The 17,871-nt window shown below is 43.0% G+C and overlaps 1 protein-coding gene and 13 non-coding genes across 14 annotated transcripts; 11 read left to right on the top strand and 3 right to left on the bottom strand.

The window, feature by feature from the left end:
- Nucleotides 1-66: 66 nt before the first annotated feature.
- trnas-gcu lies at nt 67-148 on the top strand. The gene has a single exon. It is a non-coding gene; the product is annotated as a tRNA-Ser (tRNA).
- Nucleotides 149-409: 261 nt separating this feature from the next.
- trnas-gcu lies at nt 410-492 on the top strand. The gene has a single exon. It is a non-coding gene; the product is annotated as a tRNA-Ser (tRNA).
- A 1,023-nt stretch (nt 493-1,515) lies between these two features.
- LOC125257335 lies at nt 1,516-1,656 on the bottom strand. Its single transcript, XR_007182345.1, has one exon. It is a non-coding gene; the product is annotated as a U4 spliceosomal RNA (small nuclear RNA).
- A 628-nt stretch (nt 1,657-2,284) lies between these two features.
- Nucleotides 2,285-2,366, top strand: trnas-gcu. The gene has a single exon. It is a non-coding gene; the product is annotated as a tRNA-Ser (tRNA).
- A 140-nt stretch (nt 2,367-2,506) lies between these two features.
- Nucleotides 2,507-2,588, top strand: trnas-gcu. Its single transcript has one exon. It is a non-coding gene; the product is annotated as a tRNA-Ser (tRNA).
- A 143-nt stretch (nt 2,589-2,731) lies between these two features.
- Nucleotides 2,732-2,813, top strand: trnas-gcu. Its single transcript has one exon. It is a non-coding gene; the product is annotated as a tRNA-Ser (tRNA).
- A 140-nt stretch (nt 2,814-2,953) lies between these two features.
- Nucleotides 2,954-3,035, top strand: trnas-gcu. Its single transcript has one exon. It is a non-coding gene; the product is annotated as a tRNA-Ser (tRNA).
- A 1,601-nt stretch (nt 3,036-4,636) lies between these two features.
- LOC125257219 lies at nt 4,637-12,849 on the top strand. The gene is made up of 9 exons (XM_048173689.1): nt 4,637-5,316; nt 5,497-7,197; nt 7,360-7,573; nt 8,208-8,789; nt 9,023-9,235; nt 9,357-9,649; nt 9,824-10,077; nt 10,155-10,412; nt 11,710-12,849. Exons 1-9 carry the CDS (start codon nt 5,110-5,112, stop codon nt 12,596-12,598), a joined length of 4,611 nt encoding a protein of 1,536 aa, XP_048029646.1. The 5' UTR covers nt 4,637-5,109; the 3' UTR covers nt 12,599-12,849.
- A 719-nt stretch (nt 12,850-13,568) lies between these two features.
- On the top strand, nt 13,569-13,650 carry trnas-gcu. The gene has a single exon. It is a non-coding gene; the product is annotated as a tRNA-Ser (tRNA).
- A 1,023-nt stretch (nt 13,651-14,673) lies between these two features.
- On the bottom strand, nt 14,674-14,814 carry LOC125257334. Its single transcript, XR_007182344.1, has one exon. It is a non-coding gene; the product is annotated as a U4 spliceosomal RNA (small nuclear RNA).
- Nucleotides 14,815-15,442: 628 nt separating this feature from the next.
- On the top strand, nt 15,443-15,524 carry trnas-gcu. Its single transcript has one exon. It is a non-coding gene; the product is annotated as a tRNA-Ser (tRNA).
- Nucleotides 15,525-15,667: 143 nt separating this feature from the next.
- Nucleotides 15,668-15,749, top strand: trnas-gcu. The gene has a single exon. It is a non-coding gene; the product is annotated as a tRNA-Ser (tRNA).
- A 261-nt stretch (nt 15,750-16,010) lies between these two features.
- Nucleotides 16,011-16,092, top strand: trnan-guu. Its single transcript has one exon. It is a non-coding gene; the product is annotated as a tRNA-Asn (tRNA).
- Nucleotides 16,093-17,115: 1,023 nt separating this feature from the next.
- LOC125257333 lies at nt 17,116-17,256 on the bottom strand. The gene has a single exon (XR_007182343.1). It is a non-coding gene; the product is annotated as a U4 spliceosomal RNA (small nuclear RNA).
- Between the last annotated feature and the right edge of the window lie 615 nt (nt 17,257-17,871).

The raw sequence follows: 17,871 nt of genomic DNA, 5'->3' as shown, positions 1-17,871 counted from the left end.
TCATCATATTAAAAATAGCTGCAGAAAAACACCGCAGCCCAGCTTTGAGCTGGCAGTTGATCGAGAGACGAGGTGGCCGAGTGGTTAAGGCGATGGACTGCTAATCCATTGTGCTCTGCACGCGTGGGTTCGAATCCCATCCTCGTCGTTCGATGGCTTTAGTGTTTTGGAGAGCCCAGTGCACCTGGCATAGCTGCTCAAAAGGGTAAGGCGATGGACTGCTAATCCATTGTGCTCTGCACGCGTGGGTTCGAATCCCATCCTCGTCGTTTGATGGCTTTAGTGTTTCGGAGAGCCTAGTGCACCTTGGACAGCCGCTCGAAGGACCTTGCTGCCAACTTTAAGCTTGTCATAGTAAAAATAGTTGTAGAAAAAACACCACAGACAAATTTCAGGCAGACTGTCAAGTGACGAGGTGGCCGAGTGGTTAAGGTGATGGACTGCTAATCCATTTTGCTCTGCATGCCTGGGTTCGAATCCCAACCTCGTTCGCTTGAGGTCTTTAGCCTCCAGGAGAGCCTAGTGAACAGGGCGACTGCAGCGATGCTGCTCGCATCTATCCAACTGTTTACGACTAGTGGTGAGCGATTTCGAAAGACTGTTTCGTGAAATATTGAAAACTTTACAATCTTTTGTTTTGATTCAGTCGTTCGGAGCGTGCATCAGACTGCCAAAGTCACGTGATTTCAGTGAAAGAGTCTTTGTTACGACATAACTGTTTCAAAATGTTTCGAAATTTTAATGGCTCACCGCTTGGGACCATCTCTGCGAACCCATGAATCATGCGAATTCACTGAGAACCACTGAAAAAGTGCCTATGTTTTTGACATGATCTCTGATCAGTTTTATATATTTGTGGTAGTTTTAATTAGACATTAGTATAATTACAAAGAATAATTGTAGCCCATAGTATTTTATTGGCCTGTTTAGCTGAGCCATCCATGGAACAAACAAAACAAGACCTGAAAATTGATAAAAGAACACATATTACACAGACACTTGAAATGTAATAATATTAGATTATAAGTTAATTGCATTTGATAGATTTTACTTCCAATAAAACATTTGCAATGTGTTTGTAAAAGTTTTTTATGCATGTTTGGCCTGAGTTTTTGTTGCATTTACACTGCTCTGACCAGCAGGTGTCACCAGCGTGTGGCGTTTCAAACGCTTGGAAACAGTGAATCATTTTGCAAAGCAATTTGTTCAATTGATCCGAAACTTTGAAAAGCTTCATTTCTCCAATCACTGTTTACCACACGTCATGGGGCTCTTTGACTGAATCACATTTTAATAATAGCGGCAGAAAAGCTGTGTTCATATCTGAAAACATTGTTGAGATCAAGATCAATACAACATGCAAGCTGGTGCTTGCATATGACCATTAAAAACACAAAGACCCTCCAAGTGCGCTCCGAGGAAGACATTCACCAGACGTGAGCTTTCGCCAACTTAGCAAAAACAACACATGAAAGAAACCGAAACACAACCGCTTACTTTCAACAAATTATTAAGCCTCCGAAGAGACCGACAAAAATTGCCAAGGCTGACTGTATTTCAAGTCATCCCGGCGGGGTATTGGGTAAAGTTTTCAACCAGCAATGATCACGCCTCGGATAAACCTCATAGGCTACGATATTGCCTCTGCGAAAGAATACCGGCGAAAGTCACAACGTCTTCCGTGCACCTATCTGCACGTGGAACGACAGGGTGGTAAGAAGCTTTAAACTGCCATCCAATCAGCATTTTGGCACGGATGGATGAATGGTGTGTCTACGAAACAGACAAGCGATGTGCACAAAAAGGTTTATTCCTTGTACTCTCTTCACTCAAAGAAAAAAGTGCGCTATTTCCATAAATCTGGGGGGAGAGAATTATGGGTATCCTGGCAGCAAAGGGGCGGAGTCATAACCCCCAATCTCCAAGAACATGTTTGAGATCGGGATCGATTCAATGAGCCCCCTACAAGGTCGGGAAGGATAATGAAGAGTGCAAGGACACTGCAAACATATTCTGAGGGAGGTCCAATGCCAGCTTTGTTACCTTTTTCTAGACTCTGGCGTTCTCTCTAGGTTCTTTCCAACAAAGCAGAAGCAGGACACAAAAGAAACATAAGCACATCTCCCTCTTTCAAAACAATTGTGAGTCTCCTAACCGATAAAACCCAATGCTCCTTACCTCTCGATCTACCCAACCACTTACATCACATTTTTACTTTGTCTCTGTCCTGTTAATGAGAGTGGCTGAAAAGCACCTCAATGCCGCTTCAGGCAGCTGAAGGTGTGACGAGGTGGCCGAGTGGTTAAGGCGATGGACTGCTAATCCATTGTGCTCTGCACGCGTGGGTTCGAATCCCATCCTCGTCGTTTGATGGCTTTAGTGTTTCGGAGAGCCTAGTGCACCTTGGACAGCCGCTCAAAGGACCTTGCTGCCAATTTTAAGCTTGTCATAGTAAAAATAGTTGTAGAAAAAACACCACAGACAAATTTCAGGCAGACTGTCAAGTGACGAGGTGGCCGAGTGGTTAAGGCGATGGACTGCTAATCCATTGTGCTCTGCACGCGTGGGTTCGAATCCCATCCTCGTCGTTTGGTGGCTTTAGTGCTCGAGAGAGCGCAGTGCGTCTGGCAAAGCTGCTCAAAGTGTCTTGCTGCCAACTTTAACGTCATCATATTAAAAATAGCTGCAGAAAAACACCGCAGCCCAGCTTTGAGCTGGCAGTTGATCGAGAGACGAGGTGGCCGAGTGGTTAAGGCGATGGACTGCTAATCCATTGTGCTCTGCACGCGTGGGTTCGAATCCCATCCTCGTCGTTCGATGGCTTTAGTGTTTCGGAGAGCCTAGTGCACCTTGGACAGCCGCTCAAAGGACCTTGCTGCCAACTTTAAGCTTGTCATAGTAAAAATAGTTGTAGAAAAAACACCACAGACAAATTTCAGGCAGACTGTCAAGTGACGAGGTGGCCGAGTGGTTAAGGTGAAGGACTGCTAATCCATTGTGCTCTGCACGCGTGGGTTCGAATCCCATCCTCGTCGTTTGGTGGCTTTAGTGCTCGAGAGAGCGCAGTGTCTGGCAAAGCTGCTCAAAGTGTCTTGCTGCCAACTTTAACGTCATCATATTAAAAATAGCTGCAGAAAAACACCGCAGCCCAGCTTTGAGCTGGCAGTTGATCGAGAGACGAGGTGGCCGTTACTTGAAGCGATCGGACGGCTAAACACTTCCTAACAACATTTGAATACCTCCGAACTAGGTCCTAACACTTCCGAACAAAGTCCGAACGAGGTGCGAACCACCTCCTAACTGAATCCGAACATGTCCTAACTCACATCCGAAAACTCTGAACTGATGGGGCAAAGGAGCCAATCAAGTCCTACCGAAAAAGAGCCAATCAGCAATCGAGTTGACATGCAGCTCAATCTCCCCGCTGATTGGCTAACTTTTATTTATGGCATTCCCACTGTTTACAACATCGTCTGCTATCAAGAGATTCAAGGTAAGCGTTATCAAATTACACATTTTTATTTACCTATTTGTTTAAACTATTTGTTAATTCATGATTTGGAATAAAGATTATTCGGTTTGGTACACTTAAGTTAACAAGTTAACTTAACATTAACTTTTGACAGTTATTGCTAACGAACGCTAGTTAGCCCTCTATGGCGCGGTATTTTATTTTTGGGGGGAAAAAATATTTTTTTAATATTTTCTTGGGGATCCTTGATAATATATCCATCATAAAATGTGTCGACCACCTACCCCAGATCCAGATGTTGGTTTGTTGCCTCAGGGCAACAATGTGCCAAAGAAAAAACAAATAAATACTATTTAAATTTTAGTAAATACTACAACGTTAGTGTTTTTGAACCATACTATAGTAAATTATTTGAATTAATTTGTTGTGGTAATTTTTTGGTAATTTTACAGGTGCTCTGGTAATATAATAACTAGTAATATAATAAAAATACATTACCCAGTACTGTACTAAGTTTTCTATAACGGGGTATATTATAACGTTACTACAAATACATTATAGTTTATTGTAGTAAAAACTATACTACAGTATTTATTACAGTGGTAACACTTAACAATAAGGTTCATTCATTAAACATTAGTCAATGTATTAACTAACATGAAATAACCATGATCATTACATTTGTTACTGTATTTACTAATCTTTGTTAATGTTAGTTTATGAAATTACAGTTGTTCATTGTTTCTACATGTTAGTTTACAGTGCATTAACTAATGTTAAGATTTTAATAATATATTAGTAAGTGTTGGAAATAACATTAACAAAGATTAATAAATGCTGCATAAGTGCAGTTCATTATTAGTTCATGTTAACTAATGTAGTTAACTAATGTTAACAAATTAACCTAATGTGTTATCATTACAGTTTATGAGTTCACTATAGTTAATAATTCTATTTATATGGGATATTATATTATAATGTATACAGAATACTACAATTTACTATAGTATGGTTCAAAAACACTGTAGTATTTACTATAAATTACTATAGTTTTTTTTTTTTTGTGGGAAAATGCACAGAATTTTCTATTGGAACAAAAGTGCTAACTGCACACTGCACAGGCAAAAAAACAGTTTTAGTACATAAATAAAAACAAAATAATTATTTTAATAATCAAACATATTTCTTTACATATTGATGCACATGCATATATTTTTATAAAAAGATATTATATTTTAAACATGTTTTGAACAGACATGTCATGTGATATTATATGTATATTTTTTTATAATGTGGGTGCGAGGTCCAAAAAAGGGGGGTTTTGCCTGAGGGCAAGGGGCAACACTATGCCATAGAGGGTTAAGTTAACAGCATGAACTAAAAAGACTATGATATATATTTCAACCATAGTCTGCATTGTTGATCTGTAGAATAATATTGTTATGGTCCCCAAATCTTCTGTGGTAGCCAAAAGTAAATTAATTAAATTAAATGCTACAGCCTGCTGTTGTAAACGTTGTTTTGAATACACATACGCTGCTAGCTAGCTATTTTGTTTGTAAGTGTAAACTACATGTCACCATGTCACTGTCAAGAAATGCTCAACTACATTGATTGTTCCACAATATTTTTCAGATATGACCAAAACAGGCAAATCCTCCGCCTATTGGAATGATGTCTGCCATAGGTATGCCCAGGGCACCTTCCAGTTCAGTACAGGCAAAAGGCCTGGAAGCAGAAAATGGAAGGAGGCCTTGGAGCGCATTGATGCCTGTCCCCTGCAAAAGGGGAATAAGGTGGACCTGTTTGGCAGGCATATAGTGTGCACTTGTGGGTTCCATAAGGTAGGTATTTGATATAATATATCAAAGGCATGATAAGTCCCTGTATCATATAATAGACTATTTTATGGACCATCCCCATATCTATTATCAGAGTACGCTGTTCTGCAGAATAATTGGTGAAATAATTTAACATGAGAATAGTATGGCCTTCTTTTGTTCTTAAACTTTGTTTTCTCCCAGTCAACAGATAAGGCTGGGCCTAATGCAGTGGCAGGCGGCAGCTCAGAGGAGGCAGGGACATCACAGGGAGAAGAACAGGGAGTGAAGTGTTCTCTGTGTGGTGTGGTTGTGGAGGCAGAGAAGTTCTCTGAGCACCTCTCTGACTACCACGCTGAAGAGAGGTGTGACACCTGTGGGGCCAGGGTCCAGGGTGCTGTTGGACTCCTCCAGCACATTGAGTCCAACCATTATGGGGCCCTGTTGGCTCCACGTGCCAGCACTTCAAAAAATCCCTCGCCATCGCCATGCCCCTCACCATCTCCAAGGCTGGCGCCACCTCCGCAGCACTTGCCGTCTCCACTGCCAGCACCAGTGTCTCCATCTCCATGCCACTCTCCAGCTATACAGCCCTCACCACCACCACTACGGCCCACTCCATCCCTATGGCCCTCTCCGTCCCCACGGCCCACTCCGTTCCTGCAGCCCAGTCCATCCCCACACCACTCTCCAGCTCCGCAGCCCTTACCACCACCACGGCCCACTCCATCCTCGAGGCCATCTCCATCCACACACCACTCTCCAGCTCTGCAGCCCTTACCACCACCACGGCCCACTCCATCCTCGAGGCCATCTCCATCCACACACCACTCTCCAGCTTCACAGCCCTCACCACCACCACCACGGCCCACTCCGTCCCCGCGGCCCATGCCATCTCCGTTGCCCATGCCGTCCCCGGGGCCCTGTCCATCCCCACACCACTCTCCAGCTCCGCAACCCTTACCACCACCACGGCCCACTCCATCCTCGAGGCCATCTCCATCCCCACACTACTCTCCGGCTCCACAGCCCTCAACACTATGCCGTTCTCCATCTCCACAGCCCACTCCATCCTCATGTCCAGCACCCTCACTACCCACACCACCTCTGCCTCAGGCTGCTACTGATTGGGAAAGTTTTCTTCCCAGTCAGTTCAAGAGGGTCCTCCAGCCAGCAGATTGGGTGTGGGTTGCCAAGTGCCTTTATGAGCCCACAGGACAGCTGAGGCAGAAGATCCAGGAGAACTGGTTTCATCCACCAATGCTGCCCAAGCCGTCTCCTCCTGAGCCCGGGTGGTACTTCAGACAGAGGATGTTCTTGTGGGCACCAATGAGGATGTGGGGCATTCCTCTTAATTGTTCACAATGTGGCCGTAATATGCACCATTCTGGGATCTACCCGAAGGTCAGGGAGGTGATCGACGTGGATAGCCGCTACTACCTGGTGGGTGGAGACTATCCACGCTGCAGTGTATGCAGGTTGTCAGTATGCCCATGGAGCCAGGACATCCTTTCACAACTGGATGTGGCACACAGGTCACTGTTTCCAGCAGTGCTGACCACTCAGCTAGCACTGGACAGGAAATGTGTGACCTTCCTCAGGCCAAGGACCAGCGGCAACAGTTCCTCCTATCTCCAGTCAGCAATAGAGGAAGTCCACAGTGAGGAGTGGGCACGAAGGACCATCCAGTACCTCTCTGACTGTGAGAATTATTCGAGAAAGGTTGCCCTGGTACAACCTGCAACGGCACCTTCCTTCTCTGCACCTGCACCCTTCAGGCCACTTCCACTCGCCCAGTGGTTTGAGACTGTCCACTCCAACGACATCCTCAGCCATCGGGACGAGATGAAGGGAGTGATAACCTCCACCTATGGCCGAATCCTGAAGATGGATTCCACTAAGAAGGTACAATAAATGAAGGTTTGAGTATGAGTTTTATTATCAGCCATCCATAATTTCATCATAATAATGAAAATTTGTGCATTTGTGTAATATGTGTTATATATATTGTAATGGACCATAACAAAAAGAAGAAAATGTTTATATTTGTTTATGCTTGCTTTTCAGATCACCAAAAAGCTGGCTGGTGGCATTGGGGACACGGCTGCATGGATGACCAACATTGGCAATGAGCTCGGCCAGGTTCTGAACAGTGTTCTGACAACAGCTGAAGGTGCGGGGCTGGAGGAGCTGTGCCAGGGCATCGTCAGACGCTACCAGAATGCTGGTGAGCCAGAGCCAGAGGTCATCTATGTTGACCGGGATTGCTGCAGTCAGTCAGGTGGGATTTTCAGATTGCTACTTTATCAAATGTGACCCTGGACCACAAAACCAAGTCTTAATGGTCTTTTTTTTATTAACATGTAGACATCATCTGAAAGGCAAGCTTTTTCTGACTAAATAATCTTTCCATTGATGTATGGTTAGTTAGGATAGGACAATATTTGGCTGAGGGTGCAAAAAATCTAAATATTGAGAAAATCTCATTTAAAGTTGTCTAAATGAAGCCCTTAGCAATGCATATCCACTCACAAAAATATATTTTTTATATATTTATGGTAGGAAATTTACAAAATATCTTCATGGAACATGATCTTTACTTGATATCCTAATAATTTTTGGAAGAAAAGAAAAATAAATAATTTTGACACATGTAATATATTGTTGGCTATTGCTACAAATATTCCTGTACAACTTATGACTGGTTTTGTGGTCCAGGGTCACAAATGTGCATTGCAATACATTTTACAAAAGTTAATAGTGGTGTAAAAAAATCCCCTTTTCCTACTGGTGATGTTAATTAGTATTATTATTACAATCAATGTAATGTAATTGTAATTAATTATAATGACTGAGAAGTATGTTGAAATGAAATCACATGCATGCTTTTTGATTATTATTTTCCCTATACACAGGTGTACCTGCGGTGCTGAATCTTTTTCGGCCATGGAAGTGTATTGTAAGGCTAGATATCTTCCATTTTATGAGAAGATTCAACTGCGGCCTTACTACTGAGCACCACCCTCTCTATGGTACCTTTTGTTCTAAACTTTCCTCCTGTATCTTTGAGTGGGATCAGGAGGATGTTAAGGAACTAAAGGCGGCCAAAAGAGGGGAGTGGAAGAGCAGACATGGTGGACAGGCTCCCACTGAGGCACAGCTCATGACCAGCATCAGCCCAGGTGAACTGGCAAAGCACTGTAGACGGCGGACACGCGGGGCTGAGGAGATCCGGGCCATGATTTCAGGGCTGCTGGAATCAGTGTGGGAGCTAACCGACACTACAGGGCTTCGTCTGGTTAAGCCTGACAGCATGCACCATGTTTGGGAGATGCAGCAAAAACACCTTGAGTGCATCCAGGATCCTCCACATGTTGACCTCTATACAAAGACGGGGACACTCCAGAAGGGTGGCAGAGTCCTAAATGTGCTTAGGTGTGGCAGGGGGTCATCCTCTCTGGAGAGTTTTCACCGCCACCAGTGTGCCTTCATTCCTGGTAAATTCTGAATGTTAAATTGCATAATGTTCTGTAGATTTTAAGTTGTAAATATTGCTTTTGTTTTAACATTATTGATGTAGAACCCTGGGTACTACCTGTATTTGGCTTATTTTCATGGAATTTACTACTAGCTTATTATTCTATGTTACTGTTCTTTATCTGTGTCGTTAATTTTGTTAGTCCTAAGTTTGAAATAATTGCTGGTTGAATCTGTGCATTTTCATTCACAGGATGGAGATGCAATGCCATGCACACACAAATGTACATGTTGGAGGGGGCCTCGAGATGGAACATGAGCCGGGCAAAAGATGCTGTGTCTGTGGTGGGGGCCTCAACCATCAGGACATTTGATGTGCGCTTAATGTCTCATCTTAATAACATGAGCCAACGTGTCCTTGGTTGTCCTTTGATGCCAGAATTCACCCCTCCAGGAAAACCCACTGGTAAGATCTCTCAGGGAAATACTGAGCATTGGAGTATTCCTCTCTCTCTCTCTCTCTCTCTCTCATGTCTGTGTGTGTGTGTGTCCTCTCTCCATTAACAATGTGTTAAAAATTATTGCAGATGAGCGCATTGCAGTGGAGTACTTGTTGGCCCAGTCCAATAGAGGCGACCAGTTGATTGGTGACCACAGTGGCATCCCTGAAGTCCCCTCAGAGGAGCCCGAAGATGACAGTGGTTTTGACGCAACTGTGTGCCATGCTGCTGATCTTAGGGCTGGTGACTCTGACCCTCCAGTAGATGTCACAGAGGCCCAGGTGACCAGTCAGGTGGATGACACTGGACCCAAATCCCCTGATGCGGAGGTCAGTGAGGAAGAGGAGGATGACACTGCAATTCCTAGCACATCCAGCCAGGTAATGTTGCTATCCTGTACTATCTTTTACTTTTTTAATAAACATTGTATCTGGTGAAGTGCAAAACACTTATTGTCAACCATTTGTGAAGATAAAATGTATGCATGTACAATGAAATATATTTACTATGACATTGTATATATTTATTGGACTGTGGTTGGCTTTTTTTCTCAGTGTGATTCTAGAGGTGTCTTGGGCTGGGAGGCAGTTGATGCCCTGGCAACCTACCTGGTTGGTCTAAACCGGACCATCACTGCCTTGTCATCACAAGAGGAGGCCAACATAGTGCAGCTGTACATGGCTCTGCATGCCATGGACAAGGTGCCATCAAAATATAGCCAGAGGGTGAAGAAGAAGACTTTGCCAGGACCATGGAGAGCATCCAGGAAGCGGAGTGGCTCTGCTCCAGGACAGCAGGCAGCAGAGAGGTAATTTGACTATTTGGATTTTCACTAGTTTATAACCCTGTATACAATCTAGATTATATAATCCTTCTTTTCCATAGACTGTTCATGACTCATGGGCAGGCGGCTCAGGACCCTGAAGTCCACAGGGTCTGTGAATGTGTTTGCTTACGACTTTTTAAAGAGTTTAAGCAAGCACGGAACAGGCCCAAGGACACAAGAGGAAGAACTCTGCCAATTCCACAATCCATTGTGATGGTCTACAGCCACTTGAAACAGCTGCTGGAGGACAGCAGAGCTGTTCTAGGACAGACTAACCTGGTTCTGGTCCCGATAAACACCACTACTGTCTCCTCATGGTGAGTCTTCTTTTGTGTAATTTTTTATGCAATCACAGTAGTATATCAAGACTGTACTTATAAAACCTTCCTGTACATGTTTCTTTTAAATATTATACTAAGTAAATACAATGGGCTTTAGTTTTAGTTTAGTTTATTCAACCAGGCAAGTCATTACAGTTTTTCTGAATTGCTAAAACACATTTCTTGAAACCATCACTCATTTTCCTAAAGCATTAAACACAAATTCAAATCAAATAAAAAAAAACTCTTACTATTATGGCGAAACAAAACAATTGTTTCAAAACCCCTTCACCTGTAATCAAGATCATTCATTAAACACTACATCAGCAAAATGGAGCACACAACATCCAGAGCATGTAGTTACAGAAAAAACAAGTATATTGTATCTCACAGTAAACAAGTATGCAATTACATTAAAGTATTGAAATCACAACTAAGTAAGGTATACTGAATGTATAGTATTATATTGAATATTATGTCTATGTACAAATACTCATATTCAGACATTTTAAAAGGACCACCTGTCATTACGCCAAGGGGTCCACAGACCCCTGGTTGAGAAACACTGTTATATTGTATTGAATGACTGTATATTCAGCACTTGAATGCTGTAAAAAACAGTAGTCTAAATGCAAAATCCTTAAAGGTCAAGAAAAGTCTAAAAGAAAAGCATGTTACAGTACACAAAAAAAGAAGAAAAAAACTGAAACGGCTAAACCAAAGTCAGTGAGAGATTTATTCTGCTTCAGCATCACGTCTTCATGTTGGGTCCAGCCTGAGTCTAGTCAAGTCATCTTTATTTCTATTATACTTTATTACAATAGAGGTTGTGATAACAGGTACATGATGGTCAGTAATACAAAGAGAGTTCATTTCAGCTGTACAGCATCTCTAAAAGAAAATAGTGTCATTGTAAAAATCATCATTATTATTATTATTATTATTTCCATCTATTGTTGGTATAATAATTCAGCACTCTGAACTGGCCTGTATTTATTACAGTTGGTTTCACATCATTAGAAACAAGTGTGAACAATTTTGAGTCGTTGTGTAAAGAGTGCGACGTGTTGTAGTGGTGCTTAATTTTTGGTGCTTTTACCATTTTGCAGCACAAGTGCATCACAGTGCAAAATGTGTTTTATTGAGTGTTGTTATAAAAGCACTTACTAGGAATAGACACATACTGTAATATTTGTCTCAAATTTTAATAATTTCTGTAGCATATACCAATTATTTAGGCCAGTAAATTTAAAACCAATTTAAATAAATTGCTTAAACAATATTTCTCTTGCAGGCTACTAAGAAGACAGAAACGTGTGAACAGAGACATGCTGCTGCAGGGTACCGCACTGCCTAACCAGTTATATTTGGCAAAGGAGCCACTTCCTGAAGTGCGTGAACTTCCAGCTGCTCCTGCACAGCATGGGCATGAGGCCATGGAATTTGAGGAGCCAGAAAATAAGGAGGGAGAGGCCTTCATTCGGAAACGCATCTCCAACAGGTGCCCACAGCCCACCCCTCCTCCCTTATCTTACTCGGCATTTCCTATATATCCACCAGCACCACATTTTGCATTCTCCCATCTTGGTTCCTACCCACCCTTTCCCAGCTATCCACAGAGTCTAACAGTGCCTCAGTCTACCCAGTTTATGCCCCCTCCCCAGTTCCAGCCGCCTCCCCATTTCCAGGATCCTCCCCAGTTCCAGCCGCCTCCCCATTTCCAGGATCCTCCCCAGTTCCAGCTGCCTCCCCGGTTCCAGGCACCTCCTCAGTTCCAGGCTCCTCCCCAGTTCCAGCCGCCTCCCCAGTTCCAGGATCCTCCCCAGTTCCAGCCGCCTCCCCGGTTCCAGGCACCTCCCCAGTTCCAGCCGCCTCCTCAGTTCCAGGCTCCTCTCGAGTTCCAGCCACCTGATAACCTGCCACCACAAACTTGTCACCTTACGCAGCCCAGGCAGCGCACCTGGAGAAGGCAGAAAGCTGCCAAAGAGGATGAGGAACGGGCGGCAAGAGGGGAACCACCACGGAAACGCCTAGCAAAGGATATATATCATTATATCTGCAAGCACTGTGGGCTGTCAAAAAATAAGACAACTGGCCACACTCAGCTGAAGGGCCGGTGGTATTGCCCATCCTCAGGCCTCTCTGTTGAACAGTGGAAGGAGAATGTACAGGGAGGTCTTTGATTGTTTTAATTGGTGTATATAGAAGTTATGTATATAGTTGTTTTTATTTAGTTTTTTTTATAGTTGTATATAGTTCAGTTTTTAATTGTTTGCTGTGTTTTGTGCTGTGAATATTTGTTTTAGCTGCTGTGTTTGTAAAACAAAAAGAAAAGAAAAGAAGACAACTCGTGTGGTGTAGTAAAAAAAGAAAAAAACAACAACACACAACTCATGTGGTGTAAAAAAAAAAGAAAAAAACAACACACAACTTGTGTGGTGTAAAAAAAAAAGAAAAAAACAACAACACAACTCGTGTGGTGTAAAAAAAAAGAAAAAAACAACAACACACAACTCGTGTGGTGTAAAAAAAAAAAGAAGAAAAAAAAAAGACACAACTCTTGTGGTGTAATAGTAACACAGCCATCCTTTGGGTGGAAGATTCCAGGTGCAAGTCCTGGCAAGAGTGTGTTTGTCAGATCAGTATTTTATTTTTTTAAAGTTTTTATTATAAATTGTAGTCAAAAATCAATCAAACCCTTACTTAAATCCTTCATGTGTTCATAAGTGATCAATTTTTTCTTTCCTTCCCCCCCCCCCTTTCCCCCTCTCTTTTCCCTTTCTTTCCCCCTTGTGGCAGTCCCTTTTGCCCTGTTTTTGGCCGAGTGGTTAAGGCGATGGACTGCTAATCCATTGTGCTCTGCACGCGTGGGTTCGAATCCCATCCTCGTCGTTCGATGGCTTTAGTGTTTTGGAGAGCCCAGTGCACCTGGCATAGCTGCTCAAAAGGGTAAGGCGAAGGACTGCTAATCCATTGTGCTCTGCACGCGTGGGTTCGAATCCCATCCTCGTCGTTTGATGGCTTTAGTGTTTCGGAGAGCCTAGTGCACCTTGGACAGCCGCTCGAAGGACCTTGCTGCCAACTTTAAGCTTGTCATAGTAAAAATAGTTGTAGAAAAAACACCACAGACAAATTTCAGGCAGACTGTCAAGTGACGAGGTGGCCGAGTGGTTAAGGTGATGGACTGCTAATCCATTTTGCTCTGCATGCCTGGGTTCGAATCCCAACCTCGTCGCTTGAGGTCTTTAGCCTCCAGGAGAGCCTAGTGAACAGGGTGACTGCAGCGATGCTGCTCGCATCTATCCAACTGTTTACGACTAGTGGTGAGCGATTTCGAAAGACTGTTTCGTGAAATATTGAAAACTTTACAATCTTTTGTTTTGATTCAGTCGTTCGGAGCGTGCATCAGACTGCCAAAGTCACGTGATTTCAGTGAAAGAGTCTTTGTTACGACATAACTGTTTCAAAATGTTTCGAAATTTTAATGGCTTACCGCTTGGGACCATCTCTGCGAACCCATATATCATGCGAATTCACTGAGAACCACTGAAAAAGTGCCTATGTTTTTGACATGATCTCTGATCAGTTTTATATATTTGTGGTAGTTTTAATTAGACATTAGTATAATTACAAAGAATAATTGTAGCCCATAGTATTTTATTGGCCTGTTTAGCTGAGCCATCCATGGAACAAACAAAACAAGACCTGAAAATTGATAAAAGAACACATATTACACAGACACTTGAAATGTAATAATATTAGATTATAAGTTAATTGCATTTGATAGATTTTACTTCCAATAAAACATTTGCAATGTGTTTGTAAAAGGTTTTTATGCATGTTTGGCCTGAGTTTTTGTTGCATTTACACTGCTCTGACCAGCAGGTGTCACCAGCGTGTGGCGTTTCAAACGCTTGGAAACAGTGAATCATTTTGCAAAGCAATTTGTTCAATTGATCCGAAACTTTGAAAAGCTTCATTTCTCCAATCACTGTTTACCACACGTCATGGGGCTCTTTGACTGAATCACATTTTAATAATAGCGGCAGAAAAGCTGTGTTCATATCTGAAAACATTGTTGAGATCAAGATCAATACAACATGCAAGCTGGTGCTTGCATATGACCATTAAAAACACAAAGACCCTCCAAGTGCGCTCCGAGGAAGACATTCACCAGACGTGAGCTTTCGCCATCTTAGCAAAAACAACACGTGAAAGAAACCGAAACACAATCGCTTACTTTCAATAAATTATTAAGCCTCCTAAGAGGCCGACAAAAATTGCCAAGGCTGACTGTATTTCAAGTCATCCCGGCGGGGTATTGGGTAAAGTTTTCAACCAGCAATGATCACGCCTCGGATAAACCTCATAGGCTACAATATTGCCTCTGCGAAAGAATACCGGCGAAAGTCACAACGTCTTCCGTGCACCTATCTGCACGTGGAACGACAGGGTGGTAAGAAGCTTTAAACTGCCATCCAATCAGCATTTTGGCACGGATGGATGAATGGTGTGTCTACGAAACAGACAAGCGATGTGCATAAAAAGGTTTATTCCTTGTACTCTCTTCACTCAAAGAAAAAAGTGCGCTATTTCCATAAATCTGGGGGGAGAGAATTATGGGTATCCTGGCAGCAAAGGGGCGGAGTCATAACCCCCAATCTCCAAGAACATGTTTGAGATCGGGATCGATTCAATGAGCCCCCTACAAGGTCGGGAAGGATAATGAAGAGTGCAAGGACACTGCAAACATATTCTGAGGGAGGTCCAATGCCAGCTTTGTTACCTTTTTCTAGACTCTGGCGTTCTCTCTAGGTTCTTTCCAACAAAGCAGAAGCAGGACACAAAAGAAACATAAGCACATCTCCCTCTTTCAAAACAATTGTGAGTCTCCTAACCGATAAAACCCAATGCTCCTTACCTCTCGATCTACCCAACCACTTACATCACATTTTTACTTTGTCTCTGTCCTGTTAATGAGAGTGGCTGAAAAGCACCTCAATGCCACTTCAGGCAGCTGAAGGTGTGACGAGGTGGCCGAGTGGTTAAGGCGATGGACTGCTAATCCATTGTGCACTGCACGCGTGGGTTCGAATCCCATCCTCGTCGTTTGGTGGCTTTAGTGCTCGAGAGAGCGCAGTGCGTCTGGCAAAGCTGCTCAAAGTGTCTTGCTGCCAACTTTAACGTCATCATATTAAAAATAGCTGCAGAAAAACACCGCAGCCCAGCTTTGAGCTGGCAGTTGATCGAGAGACGAGGTGGCCGAGTGGTTAAGGCGATGGACTGCTAATCCATTGTGCTCTGCACGCGTGGGTTCGAATCCCATCCTCGTCGTTCGATGGCTTTAGTGTTTTGGAGAGCCCAGTGCACCTGGCATAGCTGCTCAAAAGGGTAAGGCGATGGACTGCTAATCCATTGTGCTCTGCACGCGTGGGTTCGAATCCCATCCTCGTCGTTTGATGGCTTTAGTGTTTCGGAGAGCCTAGTGCACCTTGGACAGCCGCTCGAAGGACCTTGCTGCCAACTTTAAGCTTGTCATAGTAAAAATAGTTGTAGAAAAAACATCACAGACAAATTTCAGGCAGACTGTCAAGTGACGAGGTGGCCGAGTGGTTAAGGTGATGGACTGTTAATCCATTTTGCTCTGCATGCCTGGGTTCGAATCCCAACCTCGTCGCTTGAGGTCTTTAGCCTCCAGGAGAGCCTAGTGAACAGGGCGACTGCAGCGATGCTGCTCGCATCTATCCAACTGTTTACGACTAGTGGTGAGCGATTTCGAAAGACTGTTTCGTGAAATATTGAAAACTTTACAATCTTTTGTTTTGATTCAGTCGTTCGGAGCGTGCATCAGACTGCCAAAGTCACGTGATTTCAGTGAAAGAGTCTTTGTTACGACATAACTGTTTCAAAATGTTTCGAAATTTTAATGGCTCACCGCTTGGGACCATCTCTGCGAACCCATGAATCATGGGAATTCACTGAGAACCACTGAAAAAGTGCCTATGTTTTTGACATGATCTCTGATCAGTTTTATATATTTGTGGTAGTTTTAATTAGACATTAGTATAATTACAAAGAATAATTGTAGCCCATAGTATTTTATTGGCCTGTTTAGCTGAGCCATCCATGGAACAAACAAAACAAGACCTGAAAATTGATAAAAGAACACATATTACACAGACACTTGAAATGTAATAATATTAGATTATAAGTTAATTGCATTTGATAGATTTTACTTCCAATAAAACATTTGCAATGTGTTTGTAAAAGTTTTTTATGCATGTTTGGCCTGAGTTTTTGTTGCATTTACACTGCTCTGACCAGCAGGTGTCACCAGCGTGTGGCGTTTCAAACGCTTGGAAACAGTGAATCATTTTGCAAAGCAATTTGTTCAATTGATCCGAAACTTTGAAAAGCTTCATTTCTCCAATCACTGTTTACCACACGTCATGGGGCTCTTTGACTGAATCACATTTTAATAATAGCGGCAGAAAAGCTGTGTTCATATCTGAAAACATTGTTGAGATCAAGATCAATACAACATGCAAGCTGGTGCTTGCATATGACCATTAAAAACACAAAGACCCTCCAAGTGCGCTCCGAGGAAGACATTCACCAGACGTGAGCTTTCGCCATCTTAGCAAAAACAACACGTGAAAGAAACCGAAACACAACCGCTTACTTTCAATAAATTATTAAGCCTCCTAAGAGGCCGACAAAAATTGCCAAGGCTGACTGTATTTCAAGTCATCCCGGCGGGATATTGGGTAAAGTTTTCAACCAGCAATGATCACGCCTCGGATAAACCTCACAGGCTACAATATTGCCTCTGCGAAAGAATACCGGCGAAAGTCACAACGTCTTCCGTGCACCTATCTGCACGTGGAACGACAGGGTGGTAAGAAGCTTTAAACTGCCATCCAATCAGCATTTTGGCACGGATGGATGAATGGTGTGTCTACGAAACAGACAAGCGATGTGCATAAAAAGGTTTATTCCTTGTACTCTCTTCACTCAAAGAAAAAAGTGCGCTATTTCCATAAATCTGGGGGGAGAGAATTATGGGTATCCTGGCAGCAAAGGGGCGGAGTCATAACCCCCAATCTCCAAGAACATGTTTGAGATCGGGATCGATTCAATGAGCCCCCTACAAGGTCGGGAAGGATAATGAAGAGTGCAAGGACACTGCAAACATATTCTGAGGGAGGTCCAATGCCAGCTTTGTTACCTTTTTCTAGACTCTGGCGTTCTCTCTAGGTTCTTTCCAACAAAGCAGAAGCAGGACACAAAAGAAACATAAGCACATCTCCCTCTTTCAAAACAATTGTGAGTCTCCTAACCGATAAAACCCAATGCTCCTTACCTCTCGATCTACCCAACCACTTACATCACATTTTTACTTTGTCTCTGTCCTGTTAATGAGAGTGGCTGAAAAGCACCTCAATGCCGCTTCAGG

This window comes from Megalobrama amblycephala, linkage group LG21, assembly GCF_018812025.1.
Source record: "Megalobrama amblycephala isolate DHTTF-2021 linkage group LG21, ASM1881202v1, whole genome shotgun sequence".
NCBI lineage: Eukaryota > Metazoa > Chordata > Actinopteri > Cypriniformes > Xenocyprididae > Megalobrama > Megalobrama amblycephala.
The sequence above is the reverse complement of the archived record's forward strand: the minus strand, read 5'-3'. Positions and strand labels throughout refer to the sequence as shown.

Excerpts from the sequence above, each read along its gene's own strand:
- LOC125257219 (XM_048173689.1), top strand. The coding sequence starts at position 5,110 with ATGACCAAAACAGGCAAATCCTCCGCCTATTGGAATGATGTCTGCCAT. Across the intron at positions 9,650-9,823 it reads TTCCTAGCACATCCAGCCAG|TGTGATTCTAGAGGTGTCTT; the intron begins GTAATGTTGCTA and ends TTTTTTTCTCAG. Across the intron at positions 10,413-11,709 it reads ACCACTACTGTCTCCTCATG|GCTACTAAGAAGACAGAAAC; the intron begins GTGAGTCTTCTT and ends TTTCTCTTGCAG.